Raw genomic sequence first — 27,331 nt, forward strand, 5'->3', positions numbered from 1 at the left:
TGATGTTTCAGCATGAGTTTTAATTATTGTAAAGTGCAATCAAGAGTTCACAACAGAGCTATTTTAAAAAGAACTTAAAAATATTACAGCTAAGGGTCAATTCATGGGAAACATACAGATTTGAAATAATGTTTCTGTTCAAGAGTGTTGGGTAGCGTGATTATCTTAATGCAGAACCTTCACCAGCCATCACCTCAGACATATAAGAGATGAATATCGAGTGCTGACATTTATCTGAATCAGACTGACAGCTCAAAAGTGGGTCAGTGTTTTTTTTTTTTTTTTTTGGTCAAGATCCTACAAAAAATAGGTTAGACAGTTGAAGTGTCTCAAGACAATACTAGGAAAAAAGCTAACAACAACAATATATTAAACATGAGTAAAACATACAAACACTAATTGACGCATACACCCGGTGAAAGGATAATAGTCGCCAGTCGGGGACTTGGTAACCATAGCAATAGGGTGGTAGCTGGGTACTCACACATGAACAAAAATGTGTAAAACACACAACCAACAGACGCGATTTGAAGCAGAGTTTTCATGTATAGTCTACAGTAACAGTGGTGCAAGTTAGTAGATCTTAGTAGCCTGTTGACCAGCAAAGGGCACAGTCTGTTACGACAAAGACGCTGGTATTTTTGTAAGCTATAGATGGGAGAGTCAAATTATGTTAAAAAACACTGGATTTCCAGTACCTGTCATTAATCATTTGGTATGGGGCTGTTACAGTTCCCGTGGTAGATATAGATGGGTCCATCACACCGATAATACAACTGAAAAACATCTCCGTAGCCGTGGTCCCTCCACCAGGTACACAGTTGTCGGTTCCAACCACAGGCCAGGGAGTAAAACAGTTCTGGGTGCTCCATGCTGATCATTGTGTAGAAGTCCTGGTCCCCGAGGTTGCCTCTGATGCTGTACTTGTTAGCTAGCTTGGTCACATTTCTCGTTTCCAGCAGTTGGTTATAGAGAGCAGAGGCCCTCATTGCGGCGAGGTCCAGTAACATCACACCACTGTTGAAGCCGGGGAGACCCTCGGGCGGAGGGTCACCCACTCTGGTTTGAGGGTTTTCCTTGCGGTACTGCCAGAAAGTGTGTCTGTGTGTGAAGAGGAGATGTCAGCTGACAATTCATCAATGGGCTGATAACGCAACAGTTCTGTTCCCTTTGTCTTCAATTTTTCTGTTAACACAAGTTGTAAAGAAGAGCCCAACGGAAGAGTTCAAGGAAAAGTGTAAAATGCTACAGTAATCGATATCCATTTTCCCACAGCACAGTTGTGCTGTGTGTTATGGACCAAAATGTATATACCAATATAGGTAATTTAATATCCCAATACAGTATTTGTCCTTAAAATTACATGAAATTAATGGGAATTTTCTCTCATATTTTTTTATTTATTAGCAAAACATTTTACACAGAAAAAAATAAATAAATAAATAAATAATAAAAAAAAAGATAACAGCAATATCCAAGTAAAATATTAATAATAAAGATTTCATTGAAAAAATGTGGTAGCACAACCAGTTTTCAAGGAATGTAAATCGTTGTTGCGTACATTGTAATGTATATTTACATCCATGCTCCTGTAGCAGTGCCGTATTATAAATGTGCCAATGTACAGAAAAGTAGGAGCACTGCTGCAGTTACATTAACATTCATTCATTGTTCATAAAATGTTAATGTAGCGTCCGAGGTGTAGGGCATCAAGGGTGACTGGTAACACACTGCACAGACTCTGTTTATTGAACTCAGCTCACAAGGGAAAAGCGAAACAACAGTCACCTCTTTGAACGTAATTGCTGCGCACCACTCTCTGGCATGACCAACAAACGCATGCTTATTTCAGCTGTTGCATTCTTGTAAGTTTAATTGAGCGCCAATTGATTAGTCATGCCTGGAGAGTGAAGCACAAGGATGACATCATAGAAGGGAGACTGTTGTGGTGTTTACCGTCTCGGACGTTACATTAGTGGCGCAACAGAGCTAACACAATAACCCACACATCCAAATAACGCAAGGCTCGAATTATTGGTCTCGCATCGCTAATTACAAGGCAAAATTTTCCTTTTCGCCTCATAAAACAAAAGTAAAACAGTAAATCACAGATTGTTTGCTGTGCCCGACGGACGCACGGATGTGACAACGCAATTACGTCATCATCGAAAAAGCAGAAGTGAAATGAAGCTTGGTTGCTGACGCGGGAAGCGCAAAGGTGCAAGAAAAATGCAAGAGGAAAAGGCAGAAAATGGCAAAAGTCTGGTAGCATTTCATAGTGAAACGCAAGGCGAGCACCCGTGAGATGTAAGGTTGTAATACGGACCTTTTTTTCAAATATTTTGTTAATTCCGTCAGACAGAGCTGCAAGGAATGCAAAGTTAGAGTGATTTTTTATTTTTGATTGACACTGTGATAGAGGTGGAGGAATGTACTCCATCATACTGTGAGATGTTTGTAATAATTTGGTTCCCTTATTGAGACACAGTAGAAGTGAAAAATACATACAAATATAGAAAACATGACTTTGTTAATTTCTAGATTGGATAAGTATAATATGAATTACTAAATAAATCCAGTATATCCAAATATATTTTTTATGTGGTTTTGTTGGGCATCTCTTCTGTAAAAATAATCGGAACGCGTGGAATGACACTTAACTTGCAGAAACATTGACTCCGTTTACAAAGCACTCTCCTATGCTTGCCCTCTTGCTGCAGAATGAACCGTGTGAAACAGTGTCAGAGGATGAAGCATGATGCTTGTTATACAAGATTCACTCACAATGTGCGCACCGTGAAAGCACAAGTGGGAAATGCATTTTGTTTGAGTCATCACTTGATGCTATTCATGACCTACATCCAAGCAGCTGTAGCTTGTCCACTGTTTAAGTCCCTGCAGAGTAGTGTTACACTGAGTGTACGTGCGCTGCTACACATTCAAAGTAGGCTCAGTCAGTAAACATTATCACAGCGTTTACTTACATCCATCCATTTTCTACTACTTATCCTAAATAAGGTCTTGGGTGACATGGATCTAACCCAGCTGGCGATAGGCAAATCATCACACGTCAATCATAGGGAACATAGATAGAGTCAACCATTCCCACCTTTGGACAAATCTTCAATTAAAATAAAATGGGATGTTGGAGCCAGAGCACTTGATGAATATATGTATGTATTACTTGTTTACATCATCGATCAACTATACCCGTGTCTACTGCCACTGTCAAGCGAACGTGTGCATGTGCCCTGAGATACGACTAACCGAGAACCGCTTTTACTTGCGTGCAAAACTTTGAGATACGCGCGCTATGTGGTGGCAAGCAGCAGTCGTAGTACCAGTTCGGCCGATGGAAAACCTTTAATAAAGAGGCTTCAAGCTGTATAATGCCACTCTCAGTTTAAGTTTACTATCAAACTTAACATACAACAAAGAGAATTACACATGTACAACCATAGACGTTTGCCTTCCATAAAATTAATCTTAACACATAATGCAAAATCCCATAGCTAACTGATGTTATAACCCTTTAAGCAATTGATATTTGAACACAAACGGTACATCAACACATGTAGACAAACTCTGTGAAAAACAACATCTAATATCACTGCAGCTTACAGTCACTTACATTAGTTTGGAAACTATTTGTTTGTGTTTGCATAACTGTATTATCCTGGCTTCTCGGTGGCCAAGTCGTGCACACCAAAAGGAGTCACAATTAATTAATAATGATGCACAATTTTTTTTATTCTTTACATTCTATTAAATAATGTCCATCCATCCATTTTCTACACCTCTTATCTACACTAGGGTCACGGGTATGCTGGAGCCTATCCCAGCTAACTGCGGGCAGGAGGCGGGGCACACTCTGAACTGGTCACCAGCCAATCGCAGGGCACATATAAACAAACAACCATTCGCACTCACGTTCATACTTATGGGCAATTAAGGGTCTTCAATTAACCTACCGTGCATGTTTTTGGGATGTGGGAGGAAACCGGAGTGCCCGGAGAAAACCCACGTTTTCACCAACATGCAAACTCCACACAAGCGAGACCGGATTTGAACCCAGGTCATCAGAACTGTGAGGCGGATGTGCTAACCAGTCCCCCACCGTGCCGCCTAAATAATGTTAATGCCATATGATTTTAAAAAAGTATAATATTAGAGTGTTTTTTCCTGATCAAAAACAAACAAACAAACAAACCAAAAAACCTTTTGTAGGGTTTTGGGGAAGGCTGAAACCGATTATAGTAATAGCATTTCCCTTCATTTCAGTGGGGAAAAAATATTTGAGTGTTTTGACTTACGAGCTTGGTCACGGGAACAAATTCAACTCACATCTCAAGGCACCACTGGACGTGTAAGATGTGCAGCGTTAAAACAGGCAATGTTCAGTTTATTTCAATTTAGTGGGTCTAGCTTATATATCAGTGTGCTCAGTTGGCTACGTTTTATGGTAAATTAGCAAATGGTCTCGTAAAGTAATTCATTGTGTTGTGTTTGTAACTTGTATCCATGACACAAGTAGCTGTAGTGTAAGGACATGAAGCTTCCCCCCCCCCCCCCCCCCCACTTCTAATATTGAACTTCTCAGTTGCAGGATGTGGCCTGAATAGGAGAGGAAGCATTGTCCTGAATAATACTCTGTCCATTAGCACCCAATAGGAGTGGGAGCTGACTGTTCAAAACAGGAAAGTTCTCCCGAGGAGAGGATGCATACTATGACTTGCCAGTACAGATTCAATGCTCTTGTCTGCTGTGTTAAGCAGTGAATACACATGTAAAGAGTATAATGTACATGACATTTATTTCTCAAACTTAAAGTGAATGCCAGTATTTATTTAGGAAAGAAGCTATAATGTGTAATCGTGTTGTTCCAGGTATAGTACGATTGGTGCCTAGTCATGTTGCTTTCATACACATTCAGAGGATTCTGTTTGTTTTTTCATTTTAAGTATAGGAGTCAATCCTCTGCTGACAGTATTGCCAGTGTTAATTATCAACTACTTGGTGTTTTTCATTCTCAGCTGCTTATAATGTATTTACTGTATGTGTATAGGTTTTGCAAAATACAATACTGTTCCCATTTCTTGCTGCTATTCACATTCACTTTACAGGTACAGTTTGGGTTCACATCTGCATACTATGTATTTATTATTCATGTACATTTGACACATACAACGGCTGAAATAAGTATTTAACACGTCACCATTTTTCTCACTAAATATACTTTCAAAGGTGCTATTGACATGAAGATTTCACCAGATGTTGGGAACAACCTAATTAATCCATCCATACAAAGAAAGGAGAACAAATAAGCTCATAAATAATGTTGTCTAAAAATGTGACGCAGGGAAAAAGTATTGAACACATGAAGAAAGGGAGGTGCAAAAAGGCATGGAAAGCCATCCATCCATTTTCTGAGCCGCTTCTCCTCACTAGGGTTGCAGGCGTACTGGAGCCTATCCCGCCTCTCATCGGGCAGGAGGCGTGGTACACCCTGAACTCATTGCCAGCTAATTGCAGGGTACATACAAACAAACAACCATTCGCACTCAGATTCATACCTACGGGCAATTTAGAGTTGTCAATTAACCTATCATGCATGTTTTGGGGGATGTGGGACGAAACCGGAGTGTCCGGAGAAAACCCACGCAGGCACAGGGAGAACATGCAAACTTCACACAGGCGGGGACAGGGATTGAACCCCACTCCTCAGAACTGTGAGGCAAACGCTCTAACCAGTCGACCACCGTGCCGCCAAGACATAATCAAAATCTAAAATCTATCAATAATCAAACAGCAATCCAGCCCCTTGTCAGTGCAAATGAATATCAGCTGGTTCAGTCCTAATTGATGGCCTACAAAAAAGGTCTCAATGCCAAGGTGTGAGTCAAGACACGTCTCATGATGAATAAGAGCAGAGAGCTGTCTCAAGACCATCGCAATCTAATTGCTGCAAAACATAACGATGGCAGTGGTTACAGGCGCATATCTATGCTTCTGAACGTTCCAGTGAGCACGGTTGGGGCCGTAATACGTAAGTGGAAAGCCAATCATACCACCATACATTTGCCTCGATCAAGTGCTCCTCGCAAGATTTCGGACAGAGGAGTGCAAAGAATAATCAGAAGAGTTCTCCAAGAGCCAAGGACTACCTGTGGAGAGCTTTAAAAATACCTGGAATTATCAGGTACTGTTGTCACAAGGAAAACAGTGAGTAATGTACTCCGCCGCCGTGGCCTGTATGCACGCTCACCACGCAAGACCCCATTGCTGAAAAAAAAAAGCATATCAAAGCCCGTTTAAAGGTTGCTGAACAACATTTGGACAAGCCAGTTAAATATTGGGAGAATATAGTCTGGTCGGATGACAGCAAAATTGAACTCTTTGGATGCCATATTGCACACCACATTTGGAGGAGGAATGGCACTGCACATCACCCTCAAAACACCACACCAACTGAAGTTCGCAGGTGGGAACATGATGGTGTGGGCCTGCTTTTCAGAAAATGGTACTGGTAAACTTCACATTATTGAAGGAAGGATGAATGGGCAAATCTACTGCCATTTACGAGGATGATGAAAATGAAACGAGGGTGGACATTTCAGCAGAATAATGATCCAAAACATACTGCCAAGGAAAATCTCAATTGGTTTCAAAGAAAAAAAATAAAGCTGCTAGAATGGCCCAGTCAATCACCTGACTTGAATCCAATCGAAAATCTATGGAAAGAACTGAAATTCAAGGTCAATGAAAGAAGCCCATGGAACCTTCAAGATTTGAAGACTGCTTGTGTGGAGGAATGGGCCCAAATCACACCAGAGCAATGCATGAGACTAGTTTCGCCATACAGGAGGCGCCTTGAAGCTGTCATTGCAAAGAAAGGCTTTTGTACAAAGTATTAAAATAAATACCAGTTGGTGTGTTCAATACTTTTTCCCTGTGTTATTTCACTTTATTACACACAACTTAATTTCCGAGCTTATTTGTTCTACTTTCTTTGTATGTATGGATTACTTGAGTTGTTCCCAACATCTGGTGAAATTTTCACATCGATAGCACCTTTCGAAATATATTTAATGAGAAAAATGGTGACGTGTTTAATACTTATTTCAGCTGCTGTAGATTGCTGTGCTCTTTCTACTCATTTTAATTTCCTGATGTTTTCAATATGCCGATAGATATTTTTTGGATATTTATTTCTTTGCTATTATTCTTGCATGATGCTACTCCAACCCCCAACCTCAGAACTTTGAGGCAGCTGTGCTAAACACTCGGTCACCATGCCAGGTTTAGCCTTTATTAAGCCAGAATAATTAATTAGAGACTTTTTCTCTACATAGTGCTTATATTCAAAGTAAATCCTTTATCAAGTTGGCTTATACAATGCATTTTGTATGACTGTCTATGTGGGTAGAAGGCAGACAGAAAAGTAATATCCTCAGTGATGTGAATTACGTACTGCTGTTGACACTTTTTAATTTCTTTCAGAAACTTTACTGCCAGTGGTAGGGCTGTCCTTACGAGACTTGGTTATCAAATCTGGGCCACATAGATACTGACCCAGTATTTGCTCTTTGTGAGTGTGCTGTTTTTCTGTTAAATCTATGGTGTCTGGTCACAACAGGATGGCAGATGTTTCAGCTATCTGCTACAGATGCACATCTATGCCAAAAACTGTCCCCATTTTTAACTTTGACGCTTGATTGTCTACAGATATTTTGCCCTATATATAATAACTGTTCTTCTTTAAACACCTTGAGACCAAAATTAAATAGTCCTTTGTTTCTTGAACAACGATGATGAACACGTGGAGGAAACACCCAGCCTTAGCGTTTGTTCCAGTAAGCAGCTGCAATAACTTCCCAGCTGACCTCACTTCACATAGTCGTACCAAGCTTCGCAAATACCAACTCACTCACTCACTCACTCACTCACTCACTCACTCACTCACTCACTCACACACACTCACTCACTCACTCACTCACGCACGCACGCACGCACGCACGCACGCACGCACGCACGTCCACTTTGATGCCCAGTGTGGTTGGGAGGAAAAAATGTGATGTAATGGTTGAGTTACATTCGTAAGGTGGACCGGAGCGGGGAAAAGAGGAAAGGAACAAAGAGCTTTGAATTTAAAATGCAAACAAGCACACGCTAGCATTTTAACGATGTCTTGAAAAGTTTCTGGTTGGGTAAAAAACAACAAAAATGCAAATGTCAAGAACGTAGAAATTAAAAAAAGTCTTGTTCAACTAAATGCACCAGAGTCTTGATGACTGATGACTTTTGCAGTCAGTTAGTCATTAGTCTGTATATAAGCCTACATGCTAGCAGGAGGAAGCACATTTCCATTAATAGAAATGCAACTAAAAATACAAAACGTATAAATACTGTATATGGACGCTTTTTTTTTTACATCAACAGTCCAGCCAACATGGAAAAATCGTAATCCATATGTGGCTGTGAATTGTCAGTTTAGAAGAGTGACCAGACTGTTAATTTCCCCTCAAAAAGGGAACAAAGAGACAGGGGACACGTGAACCACAGCACGGCAACAAAGCCTTTGCTGATTAGAAGCGTCTCTGTGCCAACTTCTCAGTAATCTCCAGAGAATAAAAGAGCAGGCCAGCATTACGCCACTAACACCTCAGCAAGAAATACAGTGGGCATTCATGAGCAAACATCTGAGGAACAGTCGTCCTGCCCCTGCATCTGAAAAACACTCCCTCAGCATGATGCTGCCACCACCATGCTTCACTGTTGGGACTGTATTGGACAGGTGATAAGCAATGCCTGGTTTTCTCCACATACCGCTTAGAATTAAGGTCAAAATGTTCTCTCTTGGTCTCATCAGACCAGAGAATCTTATTTTTCACCATTTTGGATTTCTTCAGGTGTTATTTTTAGCAAACTCCATGCGGGCTTTCATGTGCCTTGCACTGAGGAGAGGCATCCGTTGGGCCACTCTGCCATAAAGCCCTGACTGGTTGAGGGCTTTCTAGAACTTTCTCCCATTTCCTGACTGCATCTCTGGAGGTCAGCCACAGTGATCTTTGGGTTCTTCTTTATCTCTCTCACCAAGGCTCTTCTCCCCCGATTGCTCAGTTTGGCCGGATGGCCAGCTCTAGGAGGGGTTCTGGTCGTCCCAAACGTCTTCCATTTAAGCATTATGGATGCCACTGTGCTCTTAGGAACCTTAAGTGCAGCAGAATTTTTTTTGTAACCTTGGCCAGACGTATAAAATTACTATATTGCGACCATCGAATACAAATCCTCAGAGCGTAATGTTTTTTTCTTTCACTCTCTGCTGGTCCGCCTCACACAGTAAGCAGCACACTCCCCTGCCCATCCAGAAAACTCCTGCATGGATGCATGTTTTTCTATCATCTTAAAACTGAGAATATTTCATTTTCATGTCCCAATCCAACTGTAGTGTCTTCTTGAGTCATTATACTGGTGTCATTTTATGAGTCAAAGGTTTAAACATTTATATAGTGATTTACAGGAGAAATCAGAATATCAAGATATACATTGCGTATTGCGATATAGCCAAAAAACATGGAGATATTGGTTTTGGGCCATATTGTGCAGCCCTACCTCTAATGTTTGAAAGTAAGATCACTCAAAAACTGGTACTGAATAAACAATTTCAAGCACATTTCTTGACAAAGCGTCATCTGTAAAAGGTGATAGTGTGCGAAGAAATACCTGTACACTGGCTGCATCTCCCTGACAATGCCAAGCACTGCTCCTGGTGGGAAGCGTTCAAATTCCTGGAAGAGGTCCCTGATGTTGGTCCTGTACTTCAGATCAAGGTCAAGCTGCACAATGCGCGTCAAATCTGAAAGAAGGAAAAAAGTAATCAGAATCTGTATGACTTCTGAGCAGCTGTATAAACACACAAGCAATTCATTCAGGAAATAAGAGTCTCTGGGTGAGTTAAAGATGTTACACAAAACAGTCTGCCATAAAGATGTGCAAATAAATAAAAGGTCACGGAGGCATATGTACTCTACATTATAAAAACCTCAAAGTGCGCATTGTCCAGCTTCTAGCATAGAGGTGCTGAATGATGAACACAGCTTGTTTGTGAATAAAATTGTATTCAATTTGTAGTCAGTCAAGTTTTATCTGGTCATTGTTTCAACTTCCCATGATTTTTGAGTTGGTATGGTTAATGAAATAACGGGAAATAGTCATGTTGTCATAGACAAACCATAATTATTGTACAACCCCAATTCCAATAAAGTTGGGATGTTGTGTTAAACATAAATAAAAACAGAATACAATGATTCGCAAATCATGTTCAACCTATATTTAATTGAATACACTACAAAGACAAGATATTTAATGTTCAAACTGATAAACTTTATTGTTTTTAGCAAATAATCATTAACTTGGAATTTTATGGCTGCAACGCGTTCCAAAAAAGCTGGGACAGGTGGCAAAAAAGAACAGGTGAACAGGGTAATTGGGAACAGGTGGGTGCCATGATTCGGTATAAAAGGAGTTTCCCTGAATTGCTCAGTCATTCACAAGCAAAGATGGGGCGAGGTTCACCTCTTTGTGAACAAGTGCGCGAAAAAATAGTCAGAAAAGGCCGAAAACTAACATTGAATGCCTGTGACCTTCGATCCCTCAGGCGGCACTGCATCAAAAACCGACATCAATGTGTAAAGGATATCACCACATGGGCTCAGGAACACAGGAGCTCATCTAAGATGGACTGATGCAAAGTGGAAAAGTGTTCTGTGGTCCGACGAGTTCACATTTCAAATTGGTTTTGGAAATTGTGGACATCGTGTCCTCCGGGCCAAAGAGGAAAAGAACCATTCGGACTGTTATGGACGCAAATTTCAAAAACCAGCATCTGTGATGGTATGGGGCTGTGTTAGTGCCAATGGCATGGGTAACTTACACATCTGTGAAGGCACCAAGCATGTCTCCAAAGAGATCCTGCGGCATTTTTTTCGTTCAGTGCACGAGAAGTTGTGGCAGGACAACTCGTGGCTTCTTCATCATGACAACATTCATGCTCACAATGCCCTAAAGATCCGATAGTTCTTGGCCGAGAAAAACATTGTTGTGCTCGAGCAACCTCCCTCCTTACTCACCCAACCTGGCTTTCTCTTTCCCCAGCTAAAGGGAGTCATCAAGGGTACCCAGTTTGAAGACATGGATAACATCAATAAGGGAGGAAAGAGCTATGGAGGTTCCCAGAAGAATCTTTCCAGGAGTGCATGAGGCCATGGCAGAGAACGCTGGGAAAGTGCACTACAGTGCATTTAGGGAGATTACTCAGAAGGGGAACATTTGGTTCAAGGTGCTTTAATTGACAATTTTTCTATATGAGCTAAGTTGTCTGGGGCTTCACGCCCCTGGTAGGGTCAAACATGGCAAACAGGTCCTAGGTGATGGACCAGACAAAGCACGGCTCCAAAACCCCATATGAAGAAAGAAACAAATGGATCTAGGTTTCCCTTTCCCGGACGCGGGTCACCGGGTCCCCCCTCTGGAGCAAGGCATGGAGGTGGGGCTCGAAGGCGAGCGCCTGGTGGCCGGGCCTGCACCCATGGGGCCCGGCCGGGCAGTGCAGTGTGACCTGGGCGGTAGCCGAAGGCAGGGACCTTGGCGATCCGATCCCCGGCTACAGAACTTGGCTCTAGGGACGTGGAATGTCACCTCTCTGCCAGGGAAGGAGCCCGAGCTGGTGTGTGAGGTCGAGAAGTTCTGACTAGATATAGTTGGACTCGCCTCCACACACAGCTTGGGCTCTGGTCCCACTCCTCTCGAGAGGCGGCCGACCGGAGCTGTGGCCGTAAGGTGGTCGGTGCCTGTCGTGGCGGCAATCCCCGAACCCATTGGTGGACACCAACAGTGAGGGATGCCGTCAAGCTGAAGGAGTCCTATCGGGCCTTTTTGGACTGTGGGACTCCTGAGGCAGCTGATGGGTACCGGCTGGCCAAGCGGAATGCAGCTTTGGTGGGTGCTGAAGCAAAAACTCTGGTATGGGAGGAGTTCGGTGAGGTCATGGAGAAAGACTTCCGGATGGCTTCATCCGGCGTCTAAGGAGGGGGAAGCAGTGCACCATCAACACTGTTTATAGTGGGGATGGGGCGCTGCTGACCTCGACTCGGGACGTTGTGAGCCGGTGGGGAGAATACTTCGAAGACCTCCTCAATTCCACCGACACGCTTTCCCATGAGGAAGCAGAGTCTGGGTTCTCTGAGGCAGGCTCTCCTATCTCTGGGGTTGAGGTCACCGAGATGATTAAAAAGCTCCTCGGTGGCAAGGGGGTGAGATTTGCCCGGAGTTCCTAAAGACTCTGGATGTTGTGGGGCTGTCCTGCTTGACATGCCTCTGAAACATCACGTGGACATCGGGGACAGTGCCTCTGGATTGGCAGACTGGGGTGGTGGTCCCCCTTTTTAAGAAGGGGGACCGGAGGGTGTGTTCCAACTACAGGGGAAATCACACTCCTCAGCCTCCCTGGTAAGGTCTATTCAGGGGTGCTGGAGAGGAGGGTCCGTCGGGAAGTCAAATCTCAGATTCAGGAGGAGCAGTGTGGTTTTCGTCCTGGCCGTGGAACAGTGGACCAGCTTTACACCCTCGGCAGGGTACTCGAGGGTGCATGGGAGTTCGCCCAACCAGTCTACATGTGTTTTGTGGACTTGGAGAAGGCATTCGACCGTGTCCCTCGGGGGGTCCTGTGGGGGGTGCTTCGGGAGTATGGGGTACCGAACCCCCTGATACGGGCTGTTCGGTCCCTGTACGACCGGAGTCAGAGTTTGGTCCGCATATCCGGCAGTAAGTCGCACTTGTTTCCGGTGACGGTTGGACTCCGCCAAGGCTGCCCTTTGTCACAGATTCTGTTCATAACGTTTATGGACAGAATTTCAAGGCGCAGCCGAGGCGTAGAAGGGGTCCGGTTTGGTGGCCTCAGTATTGCATCTCTGCTTTTTGCAGATGATGTGGTTCTGTTGACGTCATCAAGCCGTGATCGCCAACTCTCACTGGAGCAGTTCACAGCAGAGTGTGAAGCGGCTGGGTTGAGAATCAGCACCTCCAAATCTGAGACCATGGTCCTCAGTCGGAAAAGGGTGGCGTGCCCTCTCCAGGTCGGGGATGAGATCCTGCCCGAAGTGGAGGAGTTCTTAGGGTCTTGTTCACGAGTGAGGGAAGAATGGAACGGGAGATCGACAGGCGGATCGGTGCAGCGTCTGCAGTGATGCAGACTTTGTATCGGTCTGTTGTGGTAAAACGTGGTTGTGGTAAAGCCCCAGCTGGTCCAGTTTGTGAATCAGTTGTTGAGGGATGATGGTATTGAATTGAATGGTGAGCTGAAGTCTATAAACAGCATTCTGAGATACGAGTCCTTAGAGTCCAGGTGTGTGAGGGGAGATTGGAGGGTGGTGGAAATGGCGTCATTGGTTCACCGGTTGGTCCGATATGCAAACTGGAAGGGGTCCAAGGAGAGGGGGGCGGGACTTGATCTGGTGCATGACGAGCCGCTCGAACCACTTCAACCGGAACGGGAGTGAGCGCTACCGGACGGTAGTCATTGAGGCAGGAGTGAGAAGACTTCTACGGGACCGGGACGATGGTGGTGGCTTTGAAGCAGGTAGGAACAACACCCCGACTCAAGGAGGTGTTAATGATGACCGTGAAGACATCTGTGAGTTCTGCTGCACAGTCCCTCAGAACACGACTAGGTATGTTATCTGGGCCCAGGGCTTTTCGTGTTTTGATCCTGTTGAGAGAGCTTTTCACGTTGTCCCGGGTCAGTGTCAGCACCTGGTCACCAGGAGGGGGTGGAGTCTTGTGTGCAGGGGTGCTGTTGTGTGCCTCAAAGCGAGCAAAGAAGTAATTTAGCTCATTTAGCAGGGAGGTGGAGCTGTCGCAGGTCTGTGGTGAGGGTTTACAGTCCGTAATGATCTGAATACCACGCCACAGACTCCTGGTGTCACTGCTGTCACTGAATTTGAAATATATATTTCTTTTCTGACACCTCAAATGCGGAAGCAAGTGACTGAAAAAGAGCCATCCTGTTTTCTATGCTCTTCAAACATGGAAGCTAGCTCCACATCACAATGCCATTATGTACTACTTCAACAGAGAGGGGCTCTGACTAGTGATTAACTCTGTTGGCTTGCACTAACCCAGCCTAACTACTATGAGTGGAACTATACAGAAAGTGGGTATTTAATTGTGACGACAATGTGTTGAGGTAGCTCTGATCTTAAATGTTGGACTTGGCACAACTGTTGGGGTGAAAGAAGGGCTAAGCTGTATTTTCTTTTATTAGCATTATGTGACATACAGTAAGTGTTATGTCTACATAAAAACAGAGCACAAATGCAATGATCCACGGTCACACAAACCTGAAAACAACTACTAGTTGGCCTGGCATCCACCCAGTTGCATCTGCATCTCATCTATCTGCATCTTATCCATCTTATCAGCTACAATAACACAGCTTTCATTATAAACAGAATCATATAGCCAGGCCCTAAACTGCATTGTAACTTGGACTTTTGTTGTTGCATTGATTGAATATTAGGAATGATCAAACATAAATCACAGATATTTTGTAAACGGTACAGACTGAGTCTGCTGGTAATTATAGAACTTATGGTGTGTCTAAAAAAAGTCAGACTAAACCTGGATTTTTCTTCTTCATTTTTCTTCAACTAAACCAATCAATCATTTCCTACTTCTTTTTGATAATAAACTATGACATTTGTTTCAAAAATTCAGTTCAGTATTTGAGACTAGTATGGGACAAAATAGAATTGACATGACTAAAGTCTTTGCTTTTCTTGTGTTGTACTGCTTGTTGTGGGAACGTTGATGGTTTATTGGACGAATAATATCATTATAGAAGCTCAGAGCGAGCTAAAGCCTCTGGTCAGAGGAGATAGCACCATGTAGCAACACCTACATTCGGCTACAAACAAAAGGCACACTGTTATCTAAGCACACTTTTTTCCAGGAAGAATTTGGGTCAATCTCATTAGGCCCTAATATCCCCCCTGATGTGAGCACTTAAAGCCTATTTACTGAGGGTCATTGTTTTCTGTTTTTGCCAATACGGAATGGACACAATTTTCCAGAAACACATCACATGAAATCACTTCAAATACTTATTATATCCTTATTTGCATTTATGACGCATCAAGGATACTTTTCACATCAATTACACTGGGGAAAAATTAATAAAAAACATTTCCGTTGAGTTAGATTTTTATGCTGATTAAAAACTAAAATTGGCATGCTGATTCCAAAATTGCAGTCAGTTATTTTTCGAGCACGTCAAGTTTACCCTCCAGATATGCAAAATTCCACTGACTAGCTGTAGTAAGACTTGCCGGCTGATTACGATTGGACTCATTTACAGCTACGTGGCAACTTGTTTGTGCAGTCACAATTGAGACAGTGTGGTGAGAGGTGTGTGCAGCTCCCAATAGGTCAGTACAATCAATATCTGCATACAGAAAGGTAATATAGTAGGAATTAAGAGGATTTGTGCGGGCTTTTCTCTTAACCTTGTAACCATGGGCATACCGTTGTAAGTTCTATTTCATTTTATGCTGTTTTTTGTTGCGGGGATCCTGTAGTTCAAAAAACATGATGGGATAGAGTAAAACTGAGTTTTGGATTCCGCACCCAAAAATTAGTTAAAAACAGCTGTCGAACCTAACGCAACAAAAATTGTGTTCTCCAGTGTTATTATTGGACACAAATTTTACTTTTATAATGATTTTTCCAAAGCTTAGTTTTTGTCTTCATTATATGACATTATAATCAAATGAAATCTATAATTAAATATTGTCAACATTATTTGAAACAGCTTAATTATTCAATTGCAGTTAATCAATTCCTTGAATCCTTACATAAGATTAATTTTCCTCGACTTGCCATTGCTAAAACATTAGATTTTTCCAGAACTTACTTTCTTCTGGCATCTGATTTACTAAAATAACTTTACAGTTAGGCGTTACAGTTGCTTGGGGGGATATCTTCTTTTCAAGTCTGTGTGGAGGTAGATTTTAATCACACCAGAAGTGGGGAAATACTTTTTATTATTATTTTTACTGGAATACATGCAGAGATACAGCGGCTGAAATAAGTATTTAACACGTCACCATTTTTCTCACTAAATATATTTCCAAAGGTGATATTGACATGAAAATTTCACCAGACCCTAGTAAGCCATACATACAGTACAAAGAAAGTAAAACAAATAAGCTCTGTGTAATAATGGGAAATGACACAGGGAAAAAGTATTGAACACGCCAACTGGTATTTATTTAATACTTTGTACAAAAGCTTTTGTTTGCAATGACAGCTTCAAGACCCCTCCTGTAAGGAGAAACTAGTCGCATGCATTGCTCTGGTGTGATTTGGGCCCATTCCTCCACACAAGCAGAGTTTCCTTGGAAGTATGTTTTGGATCATGATCCTGTTGAAATGTCCTTCCTCGTTTCATTTTCATCATCCTTGTAGATGTACATTTGCCGATTAATCCTTCCTTCAATAATGTAAAGTTTACCAGTAGTTTACCGGATCGAGGCAAATTTATGGTGGTATGATTGGTTTTCAACTTACGTATTCTGTCCCCAACCGTGCTCACTGGAACATTCAGAAGCTTAGATATGCACCTGTAAGCAATGCCATTGTTATGTTTTGCAACAATTAGTTTGCGATGGTCTTGAGACAGCTCAACCCATCATGAAATGTGTCTTGAGTCACACCTTAGCAATGAGACCTTTTTGTAGGCCATCAATTAAAACTGAACTAGCTCATATTCATTCATTCCCTTTTCCTTATGTGTTCAATACTTCTTACTTTTTCTACTTTCTGTGTATGTATGGATTACTTGGGTTGTTCCCAACATCTGGTGAAAATTTCATATCAATAGCACCTTTGGAAATATATTTAGTGAGAAAAATGGTGACGCGTTAAAAACTTATTTCAGCTGCTGTGGTCTAAGACTATCAGTCTGAGTGGTGCCCAAGAACAGTTACTTGCTTATGTTGTGTGTGTGGCCAAAAATTGACTGCAGTTACAGTGAATATAAAAAGTCTACACGACCCTGTTTAAATGCTAGGTCATTGTGATATTTTCATGTTTAATGACCTTTAACCTGTACAACTCAATGAAAAACACAAAAAAAAAAATTCACGAGGGGAAAGAAAAATAAATAACTAGATAATGTACTTGCGCAAATATGCACAACTTCTTATAGCTGGGGATGCGACTGTGTTGAGAATTAACCAATCATATTTAAACTCATGTTAAAAGAAAGAGAGTCACCAAACACCTGCCACCATTTACAGTACACTGTTTATGTACAGTTCATCTTAAGCAGTGGTTCTCTGATTGACCCCAAATAATGTTCAGAAGTTCTAGCAGACCTTTCCTGACATTTTTGTCATAACATCTTACAGGTCTACAGTCCGCAGAGAGCTTTGAAAGCATGAGGGATCTCTCTAAGGGAGGGAAGGTTTGTATATAGTATATGTAAACATCTGATTTCAACTTTATGTATCAATAAATGATATACACGTATTTAACTTCTGTCAGAAGACGGCAGCGGTAAAGAAATGAATATTTTAGAAATTTCGGGTTCAAACCGTAACTATCGTAGTTTGGCTGCGCACAGATTAAGTCTGCTAACCCGTTTTCCGGGTTAGGTGACATGATTGAAGTTCCGCGTAAAGTGGATTATGTCTCACAGTTGTGTTGCACTGTTACCTTTTGGAGTCACAAGCCAGAAAATACGCACGGCCATGCCTTGTTATCACCTACTTGAAATGATCAACACCCTCACATTCTCTGGAATCCACACATGTGATTCACAGCATCATGTTCTCCCCGTTGAACAACCATTTTGTTTTCAACAGGATACAAAGTCTGACTGATGCATAATGACGTATTTCCTTGGCCATTCAGGGTGTCATTCGCAAGGGTCCAACAATGCACTTGTCTCTGTGTGGACATCACTTTACTTTAGTGTGTGCGACCTGCAGTATCAGTCCATGTTGTGTGTCAACTGTGACGACAAACAGTTGCCCCAGGATGAAGATCGATTTCATGAACGCTATGTGATGCAGCAACTATTACGTGTTTTACACAAATGGGATTGCTTGGAAGACAGTTGATGTAAGACAGCAGTAACACATTTTTCCCATACATAGCAATCGGACTATTTTGCTTTTCAATTAAATGATAATGCCCCAAATGCACTAGCTCACTGTTTTAAGTAGAACACCACCAATTTTGGGGCCATGCAATCTATCATAACCCAAAATAACATTTGTGTCCAACTTTCCACAATTAGTTTGAAATACTTAATTCAAATAGTAAATAGTGGCTTGATTGATGTTGCAGTAAGATATGTTTTTTTGACTTTGGGGTTTTAATTCAATTTACAGTAAATCCACTTCTGATTTGAAGAAGTTTGAAGAATGCATCAAGTAACAAAATAGTCTGCTTTAAAGGAGGGTCTACGTGTCTCTTTGCATGAACAAGAAGTGCAAATACGTTTAGATGATTCAACGGTCTAGTCAGATGATAATATGGATTTCCTGTCTCCATCCAGTGATTTTTGAAGGTAGACAATGCCTGACAACTATCTTGATTATAATACCTTTTTGTGCCTTTCGTCTCTTTCTCTCACCACACGGAGCCGAATCGTTACGGTGTGTCGGCATAAAAAAGTGACACTTCAGTCAACAGCAACATACTCGTTCGACTGTTGCTATTTGGATCTACAAATACATGCTGTATTTTGAAGTGTGAAGCCTGCTCTGTCAACAAAAAAAAGCCAATCTTTTTCTGCCAATATGGATACGCTGAAAATCTTGTGATCCGTCCTGATTTTTTGATCGGATCAGGACATCCATTCCGTGCCGATATTTGACTTACTTTCTGGCAAAATGTGGTGCATGGCTACAGACAGGAAGAAGATGGCGTCGCTGTAATATGCCCCGGAGCCAGCGCTGAAGTGCTTCTGCAAGACCTCCACAATTGGGAACAGCTTGTGAGTGAGGGCTTCCACGTCGTGGAACAACACCTGAGTGGACAGTAACACAGTGCAACTGGTTTTAGAGTAAAATCTAAAAACCAATGTTATTTCTGCCTTTTAATGAATGCAACACCCAAAGACAATAATGAACAAAATAACCAAGAACACAGGGCAGATGTCTAAACTGTTAAATTATTACTCCTAAAGTAGCTTAACGGGGAACTTATTGTTATTATTATTATTACTATTATTCTCGTTTACAATGCCAACCTGGAGACAAGTTAAGGTTCAGTGTCGACAGCAAACATTTAGAGCCGGGATTCAAACCGCAAACCGGTCAGTGGACGACCCGCTGTACCAACACACAGCCGGCCCATCTTAGGAACTAAAACAAAAATGTCAACACTTTTTTTGTTTTGAATTGTTGCAAATTTATTTATTTTAAATGTGCATAATGCTCTTAATCAGTTGCTGTTTTGTTAAATCCGCAAAGTATTAATTCTAAAAGCCCCCCAAAAAACAGTTTAATACATTGCATCTACCTTTGTGCTCATGGCAGCCGCCGTGTTTAGGTTTTTTCACTCTCATGAGAGTGAAGCGTGTTAGCCAATACAGCACAGCAAAATGTCGGCGTGCCTGCTTTATTTACTATGTAAACCACACAGCTAGTAAATATTCAGAAGCAACAAGACACATATTCAATTTCATTCAATGTACAAAAGCTACATTATAAAAAATTATTATAAATGTCACCATCTACATGTATATGTACTCAGTGAGCTGATCCGGATCCTTTTTGCGGCTCTTTCACAGCAAGAAGCTGATGTAAAACACTTTTACTCGTCTACGCTTCCTCTGATGACTGGTATACAGTTCACAGGATCGAATGACTGAAGCCATCGTTCTCTGCAGTCTGTCAGCGACACGGTTCAATAGGGAGCTGTGTTAGCTGGCAACTCGCTACTGCTGCTTTGACTTCACTTCCGGTCTGCAGCTGATAATGATTTCGCCCAACATTGTGCCACATTACATTGATTAATTATTCTGTTGAATTCTTGTTCCACGAAAACCCATTATTGATCAGAGTACTGTGATTTGACCAGTGCTGGCAGATGCAATCTATTCTTGCTTTAAAAATTCTTGAGTTTAGTTCCCCTTTAAATACTGTAACGCATAATGAAAATATTGTCTTTAGAGTTCCATGGTACGAGATCTTTAACATAATACACAGCTCATGATTCCTGGCTTTCAACAAATGTGTGATATTTTTATCCCTATCCAAGCGCACGTTGTCATTGTGTCCCTGGGCAAGACACTTAAACCAAAATTGCCCATGAATTAATGTGGTTGGTTGTGGTTGGATGTTTGGTGGTGGTCAGAGGGGCCGAAGGCACAGAATGGCAGCCATGCCCCAGGACAGCTGTGGTAGCTTACCACCACCCGGGTGTGACTGTGGAGTGAATTAATAATGCGTGCAATTGTAATGTCTTTGTGTTCCTTGAAAAGCGCTATATAAATCAAAATCATTTTTATTCTTGTTGTTGTTATTCTTGTTGTTGGTCTTAATAATTATTATTATTAACTATTATTATTATATGTTATGTCTTTGTACAAGGGGTAGAACAGTTCACAAAATCAATAGTTCGGTTCATACTACAGTTTTGTGGTCAGTTTTCTGTTCATTTTGGTATAATCATTTATGTCTTGTATTTTCAGGTTAAAACAAAGAATGAGGGAGTTTGACTTTGACACATCATTGTGGCAATCTGAGGTTAAAAGTAGGTGATATTCTGACTGCAAGAGAGGAGACATTACAAGTTCTAACGTGCATTTGATTTATTTGGCAACGAAAGTTATCTATAACAAATGCTAAAAACAAAGTTATTCACCACCACTAAAATGCAGTAGAATCTTTTGTACATACTGGGCACAAAAAGTGTATCTTTTCGATGATGCTAGAAAACTTGTAATCCTTTTAGAATGTGCAAAATATTGTGTTTCCTCAAAATTGTCCTATAAGATCAGGGTCGGATATGAATCCATCCATCCATCCATTATCTGAGCCGCTTCTCCTCACTAGGGTCGCGGGCGTGCTGGAACCTATCCCAGCTGTCATCGGGCAGGAGGCGGGGTACACCCTGAACTGGTTGCCAGCCAATCGCAGGGCACATTGAAACAAACAACCATTCGCACTCACAGTCATGCCTACGGGCAATTTAGAGTCTCCAATTAATGCATGTTTTTGGGATGTGGGAGGAAACCGGAGTGCCCGGAGAAAACCCACACAGGCACGGGGAGAACATGCAAACTCCACACAGGCGGGGACGGGGATTGAACCCCGCACCTCAGAACTGTGAGGCTGACGCTCTAACCAGTCGGCCACCGTGCCGCCTCGGATATGAATAATTTTCAAATTTAAACTAGGAAAATTGAGAATATTTTTCAGTAATCTGTAACACAACTTCATCTTGTTTTTTTTTTTGCCATTTCCAGCCAAATGTTACAAATTTAACAAATAAAAATGCAAGTAACTCAAAGTTGTTGCTAATTTTACTTCAAATTCACTGAAGATGATGGATGCTTTTCCTTGACTTTTTTTTGTTGCCGTTCTCAACCTGCTCATGTACGCCACCAACAACAACTTCCATCTCAACTGTTGGAATCTTGGGTTAATTGAAAATATTTTTGTCATAACATCTTGAACAAGATGCCTTTCCTATCCATGTTGAAACCGTTTATACCTTTCAAATGAACATGTGCTTTGGAGAAGAATATGTGAACAGTTATTGAGCATAATGCTCACTGCCTCTGAGAGACCAGACTTTTGCAGTGAATGAAAATTGGGTAACTAAATGTGATATAAGAGACAGCTCGTTGTTAATATAACAGTAATTCACAAGCAACTACAGTACATGCTGTTAAAAATTTCCGGATTTCTTTAGGATATTGAGGTTTTAGGGACAGTGTTACATGTTGTCATTTCTGCACATAGGTTAGAAAAAAAGGAAGCCATCTTAAGCAGTGGTTCTCAAGCTTTTCACACCAAGTACCACCTCAAAAAAATACTTGGCTCTCTAAGCACCACCATAATAACCAAACAGATGTGCTTTACAAAAGAGGCAGCAGTCTTATTCCTAACAAGTATTTATCAAAAATATAATTTTATATTGTAAGCCACTAACAATATGCAAAGTTTGAACATTACAAAAAACAGGACTACTTAAATAATGATTACATTTAAATGCCTTGCATGTAAAAGTCATATTAAACTTGAACATATTTTTTTCCATGAAGATTAAATGCAAGTCTATTATATTGTACTTAAGTTAAATACAAATGAACTCTACATAAACAGTGTACTGTACTTGAAAAGTAAAAAAATATACAGTACTGGATAAAAAAAACAGGCTTTGCATAGCTACAAGTATCATTCTGTTTGATTGTATTGCCTCTTTTAAATGTTGTAAATTTGAGTTGGATTTTTAATTCAGTGATTCTTTCGCGTACCATTAGAGAGAACCCGTGGACCACTACTGGTTCTCGTGCCACACTTTGAGAATAACTGATCTAACGGAAGGAGATGGTCATCAACTAAAGTCATCTGCTGCGTGTAAATGGGGCTTAGCTGGTACCAACAAACGGCACAAAGTGTACCACTAAAATGTCACCTGTCAAACAAATTGTATTGTGGATGTTTTCAAGTTGTTTTCGCCAGAATAGGATAGGAGTGACGCACCATGTGTTCTTTAGCTGCTTCAAATTGGAAAATTCTGAGTGTTAAGAGGCGTGTAGACACAAAAAAGGAAAACTGGATAACACTGCATGTGGCAGAGAGTGTCCTTGTTTTGCCTTGCAACACAACACATTGGGTTAAGGATTCCTCACAGCACTCGTTATTGAGCCAACACTGCCCCCTTGTGGGACATTGGAGTACGGTAACTACCATCAAACTCTTGGCTTGTAGAGAGAGAGAAAAGTTTTTTTATATAGTTTGTGCCAAAATAGATCGGTAACAAAATAGTTCAAGATTAAGAAAAAAACAATTAAAAAAAAAAAAAAAGCGTTATTAAAACATTGTAATACAAAACTTAATACTTAAATACGTAAAATAAATAGCAATGCACAATTAACTTGTTTTTCAACTGTGATGATAAATATACTGAATAAGACATAAAAATGACCTGATAGAGCTGTGATTCTGGGTGTGTTGTGGACAGGTCGTAAAAAAATTTAAGGAGATAGGTTCACGACGGTACAGACATACGAGTTTCCGAACGGCGTATTTGGAAAATATGTTATTCTGATAGGAACGCGTGAGAAACATTAATTGGAGTGGATACATGTACAAACAGTATATGTATTTCTCGTTGGTATGCGCGTTTATTTTACTGTACATTTTCGTACATGTTCATCCTCAGTTGGATTATTTCTATTAGTATTGATCAGTTCAAAAGAATCAAGCCATTTCTGTCTCTAATCTTTAATAGATTGATTAAGTTTAAGTTGTAAAGCTTTCATTTCCAAATGATTGGTTTGAAGAATGTGTTTTCCCATCAACGTTCTGCTCTCCTACAGTACATTGCCTTATTTGCTGTCTGACACTTTCATTGATCCACAGAGTTGTGTTAATAACTACGGCATATCTGGAAATGATAGGAGCAGAATAATCAAGAGCTGATGTACATAAATTATTAAACCAATTAACAAAACCATTGATACAAGTGAAACGGGCAGGGCAATTGGACAAATTAGAGATTTAGCTTGAAAAAATGAAGTAAAATGCGGGAAATGATTATTATTATTACTGGATTGTTGGGGGACTGTACAAATATAGGCAATCGTGGTCAGAGGCAAATTCAATGATATTTAGGGTGTTATGTGGCATGCCCAAAGTCAAGACTATATCAAGCGTGTCTCCACGGTGACAAGTAAGGCCAGAGACGTGCTTCACAAGGTTAAAACAATTGCCGATGTTTAAAAAGTCTAGGGCAAGTGAGTTCGATCCATTGTCAAGATGGATGTCAAAGTCACCAATTATAATGACCCTGTCAAAAGTGTTGGACTTTGCATTATTTAAAATTTTGACACCAATATTTTCCTTTTTTAAATTTTGTTTATTTTTTTACAGCAAATAAATATCGGCTCCAAATATTACTCCCCAATTAATCAGTATCGGTATGGGCCCTGAAAAAAGCATATTGGTCTATTTCCACACGGAAGTCTCGTGGAGTAGCAAAAAGTATAGAAAATAAAATCAATGATCCCCTTTCCATATTGAGCTTTAATAAAATCTTGACTGAATCGAGCTTCACGATACATCGCCCAACACTAAGGCATATATTATTTATCCTCTGTGAAAAAAAGACTGCTATCATTGAAGCCTGAGTCCCTGAGAACAGTGACAATGTGAATGTAAACAAATAAAGAAGACCTATTCGCTTCGTTTGGCTGTGTGACAGTATTATACACCCCCCGGTGGCCAAGGTTGGGCACACCAGAAGAGCAGCATGAATTGAATTGAAGCATTAAATCATAATGCACAAACTGTGAAATAATTTTCCAATATATTTCATTTTGTTATTACGCTTTTGTTTTTCTTAATTACAATATTATAGAGGGCTAATTTACTTCAAAAACACTAACATATTTTGTTGTTTTTTCGGGCGGGGAGGCTGGAACGGATTAATGGCATTTCCATTAATTTCAATCAGGAAAGACTATTTGAGATACGAGTGTTTTGAGTTACTAGTGTGGTCACAGAACGACTTAAAAACGTATCTCAGAGCACCACTGTAATCGAATGCAATCTAATGCAAAGATAGTTTTCTTTTTATCTTGCTAAACCACACAGGAAACACTGCAGATATTATTATGCCTACCTCATACTTGAACGTTGCATTTGTGAGGAATTCCTGAAGCATCTTCTCTCCCAGTTCTTTACTGGCCTGATCACTCACAAAATGAAGCACCAGCACCTCTCCTTCCAAGAACTGCGCATATTTGACCATAGACAACATGGCCACCGTGAACTTGTCCTGGAGGCTGCGGCTTTTGTCCACTTTAGTGAACATCATGAGAACATTGTAGCGTTGGTCCATTGTCTTGTCGCCGCTCTTTATAGATCGAAACTTATCGCTCTCTGCCTTTTCCTCCTTCTCGGACCCGTCAACCTGGGAAAACCTGGTGTCTACGGTCAGGTCTGCATCGTTTCTGTTGGTGTTGTGGCTTGCCTGAGAAAGTTTGATCCTCTTGGTGGTGCTGGAGAAGTTCTGATTCTCTGAGCCGAAGTAGTAGAACGCCATCACAGCCAGGGCAGCGGCCAGGAGCAGCACAAACTGAAGGGATCTAAACGTACTGACCCTGGCCATGATTATGTATGCTAGTTTGAGGATGCGCATGTCTGCACGCTCATGTCAGAAAAATGGAGGCAAAACTGTCACCATATTTTTGTCACTCCGGTTCAGGGGCATTTCTATTCAGTTCCTGAAAAAGAAACATGCACCCGTCAGTCCAGGTGTTAAGACAACACTAAAAACAAAATTAACTAAAATTCACACACATGCCACTTACACATAGGATGAGATGTTTCAAATAATATTTCTCTAAGAAAACACAATTAAAAACTTTTATTCCATGCTACTCTTCTTTAACAAAACACTAACTATAATTAACGGAGTTACAAATCATATTTTAAACACCACACAGAATGGATATATACACCCAATTATTGACGATGACAGTGACAGAATCGAACCATAGAGCGAAACATGAAAAATGATACCTTTACCTATTCCTTTTGTATTCTTATTGGTGCAACGGGGTGGAACTGGTCGTGGTAAAAGAGGCAAAAAGGATCCATTTAAGAGGCTTGCAAAGACTTGTCAGAGCTAATTTAAGTAGAGTGATCGAGCTTAAGCTATAAATCTGTTTTTCTTGTGTTTCGTTTTTCTTAACTAAATCATGCAATTTACAAACCTCAAATGGGAAGCTGAAACTTGTTTGAATCTGAATACATGACATAAAAAATTATCAAAATGATGAATTACTGTAGACCTTATCAATAAATAGGTCTAAATATACTGTATATCGTAGATATGGTATAAAATATTTATTGTACAATACAATCGTCTATAATCTACATCATAAACAGAGGTGGGTAGCAACATGCTACAATTACTCCGTTACATTTAATGAAATAACATTTTGGATAAATTGTATTTGTCAGAGTAGTTTTAGGGAAGTATACTTTTTATTTTTACCTGAGTATGTATGTTAAGAAGAAACGGTACTTTTTTCCGTTACAATAATCGACATGCCGCTACTTTATCAATGACTGCGGGCACGATCTATTTTTAGACTTTCGTTTTCGACTTCCGCATTGGGGGCCATTGCTCCAATCCACCGTGATTACCACAGTGACGTTAAACTCAAGTTCACCAATCAAACGAGACAAGAAAGTCCGCACACAAAGTCTTCTACTGGGCTTCGCGGGCCAATCAAAGTGAGTCGTGACAGCTGCGCGCGACTCATGTTTACATTACAGATTACGAAAAACAACAGCTTTCGTCGTAGTTTTGTCACTGCCCAGCTTTACGTCTAATTGTATGCACAGGTAGAATTTTCGTACGTATTCATAACTCACTTACATTATTTACAGTTGCTGCTTTCTGCGGTTTCATCTTGACAACTTGTTTTCAGGATCCACACTCTAAAATGTTAAACAGGTTTCGTTAAACATACAGTGCGTTTCTAATACTGGTGCAGTAATATACGATGCAATATAATCATAACATCAACAAAACTGAGTCCCGTTGACAAACAGGCTAATGAGCACTACCAATCATCAACACCTTTATTTGACCAGAAAATAAAAATCTGGCCAAAAAGGCAAAGCACAATTCACTTCATAAATGCGATATAATAACAATAATTAAAAAATTTTTTTTAAAAGATGTATCATGGCAAGTTATAGTAGTTATAAGCTACCGCGCTACGCATGGTTGCCAACTCAACGAAAACCCAAGTGTAACACATGCAACTATTGAGAATTGTGACGTAAATGTGCATACCTTGTTGTCGAAAAAAACAACAGTAATCGTGTGGTTTACTTATCCGACATTTGGAGTGGTCTGATTTACAACAGCAAGCTAGCAGCAGACGACCCACAACCTTGCTCACGGCACGCCCACTCGCATCGGGTCATGTTGCATTGAATGTTTTGGGAAAAAAAGCGTTTCAACAACCAGCCACTGTAACAAATAATGAAATAAATAAATAAACACGAAA

General features: G+C 40.8%; 1 protein-coding gene across 2 annotated transcripts; it reads right to left on the minus strand.

Annotated features, from left to right (window-relative positions):
- xxylt1 (xyloside xylosyltransferase 1) lies at positions 1-27,263 on the minus strand. 2 transcript variants are annotated; one of them, XM_061779825.1, is made up of 6 exons: positions 27,115-27,263; positions 26,692-26,753; positions 24,925-25,528; positions 18,946-19,093; positions 9,724-9,856; positions 1-1,101 (listed from the first exon to the last, which is right to left on the minus strand). In XM_061779825.1, exons 3-6 carry the CDS (start codon positions 25,441-25,443, stop codon positions 705-707), a joined length of 1,197 nt encoding a protein of 398 aa, XP_061635809.1. In that variant the 5' UTR covers positions 25,444-25,528; positions 26,692-26,753; positions 27,115-27,263; the 3' UTR covers positions 1-704. The 2 variants fall into 2 exon arrangements, with proteins under 2 accessions (XP_061635809.1, XP_061635810.1); XM_061779826.1 differs by lacking the exons at positions 26,692-26,753; positions 27,115-27,263 and adding an exon at positions 25,833-25,851.
- Positions 27,264-27,331: the final 68 nt, after the last annotated feature.

The sequence above is a fragment of the Phyllopteryx taeniolatus genome, chromosome 7 (assembly GCF_024500385.1).
Source record: "Phyllopteryx taeniolatus isolate TA_2022b chromosome 7, UOR_Ptae_1.2, whole genome shotgun sequence".
NCBI classification, from domain to species: domain Eukaryota; kingdom Metazoa; phylum Chordata; class Actinopteri; order Syngnathiformes; family Syngnathidae; genus Phyllopteryx; species Phyllopteryx taeniolatus.

Bases quoted from the DNA above. Each gene is read 5' to 3' on its own strand.
- xxylt1 (XM_061779825.1), bottom strand. From the start codon at position 25,443: ATGCGCATCCTCAAACTAGCATACATAATCATGGCCAGGGTCAGTACG. The intron at 9,857-18,945 runs GTAAGTCAAATA...TCCTTCTTTCAG, and splicing joins GCACCACATTTTGCCAGAAA to ATTTGACGCGCATTGTGCAG. The intron at 1,102-9,723 runs GTATTTCTTCGC...CTTCACACACAG, and splicing joins GAGATGCAGCCAGTGTACAG to ACACACTTTCTGGCAGTACC.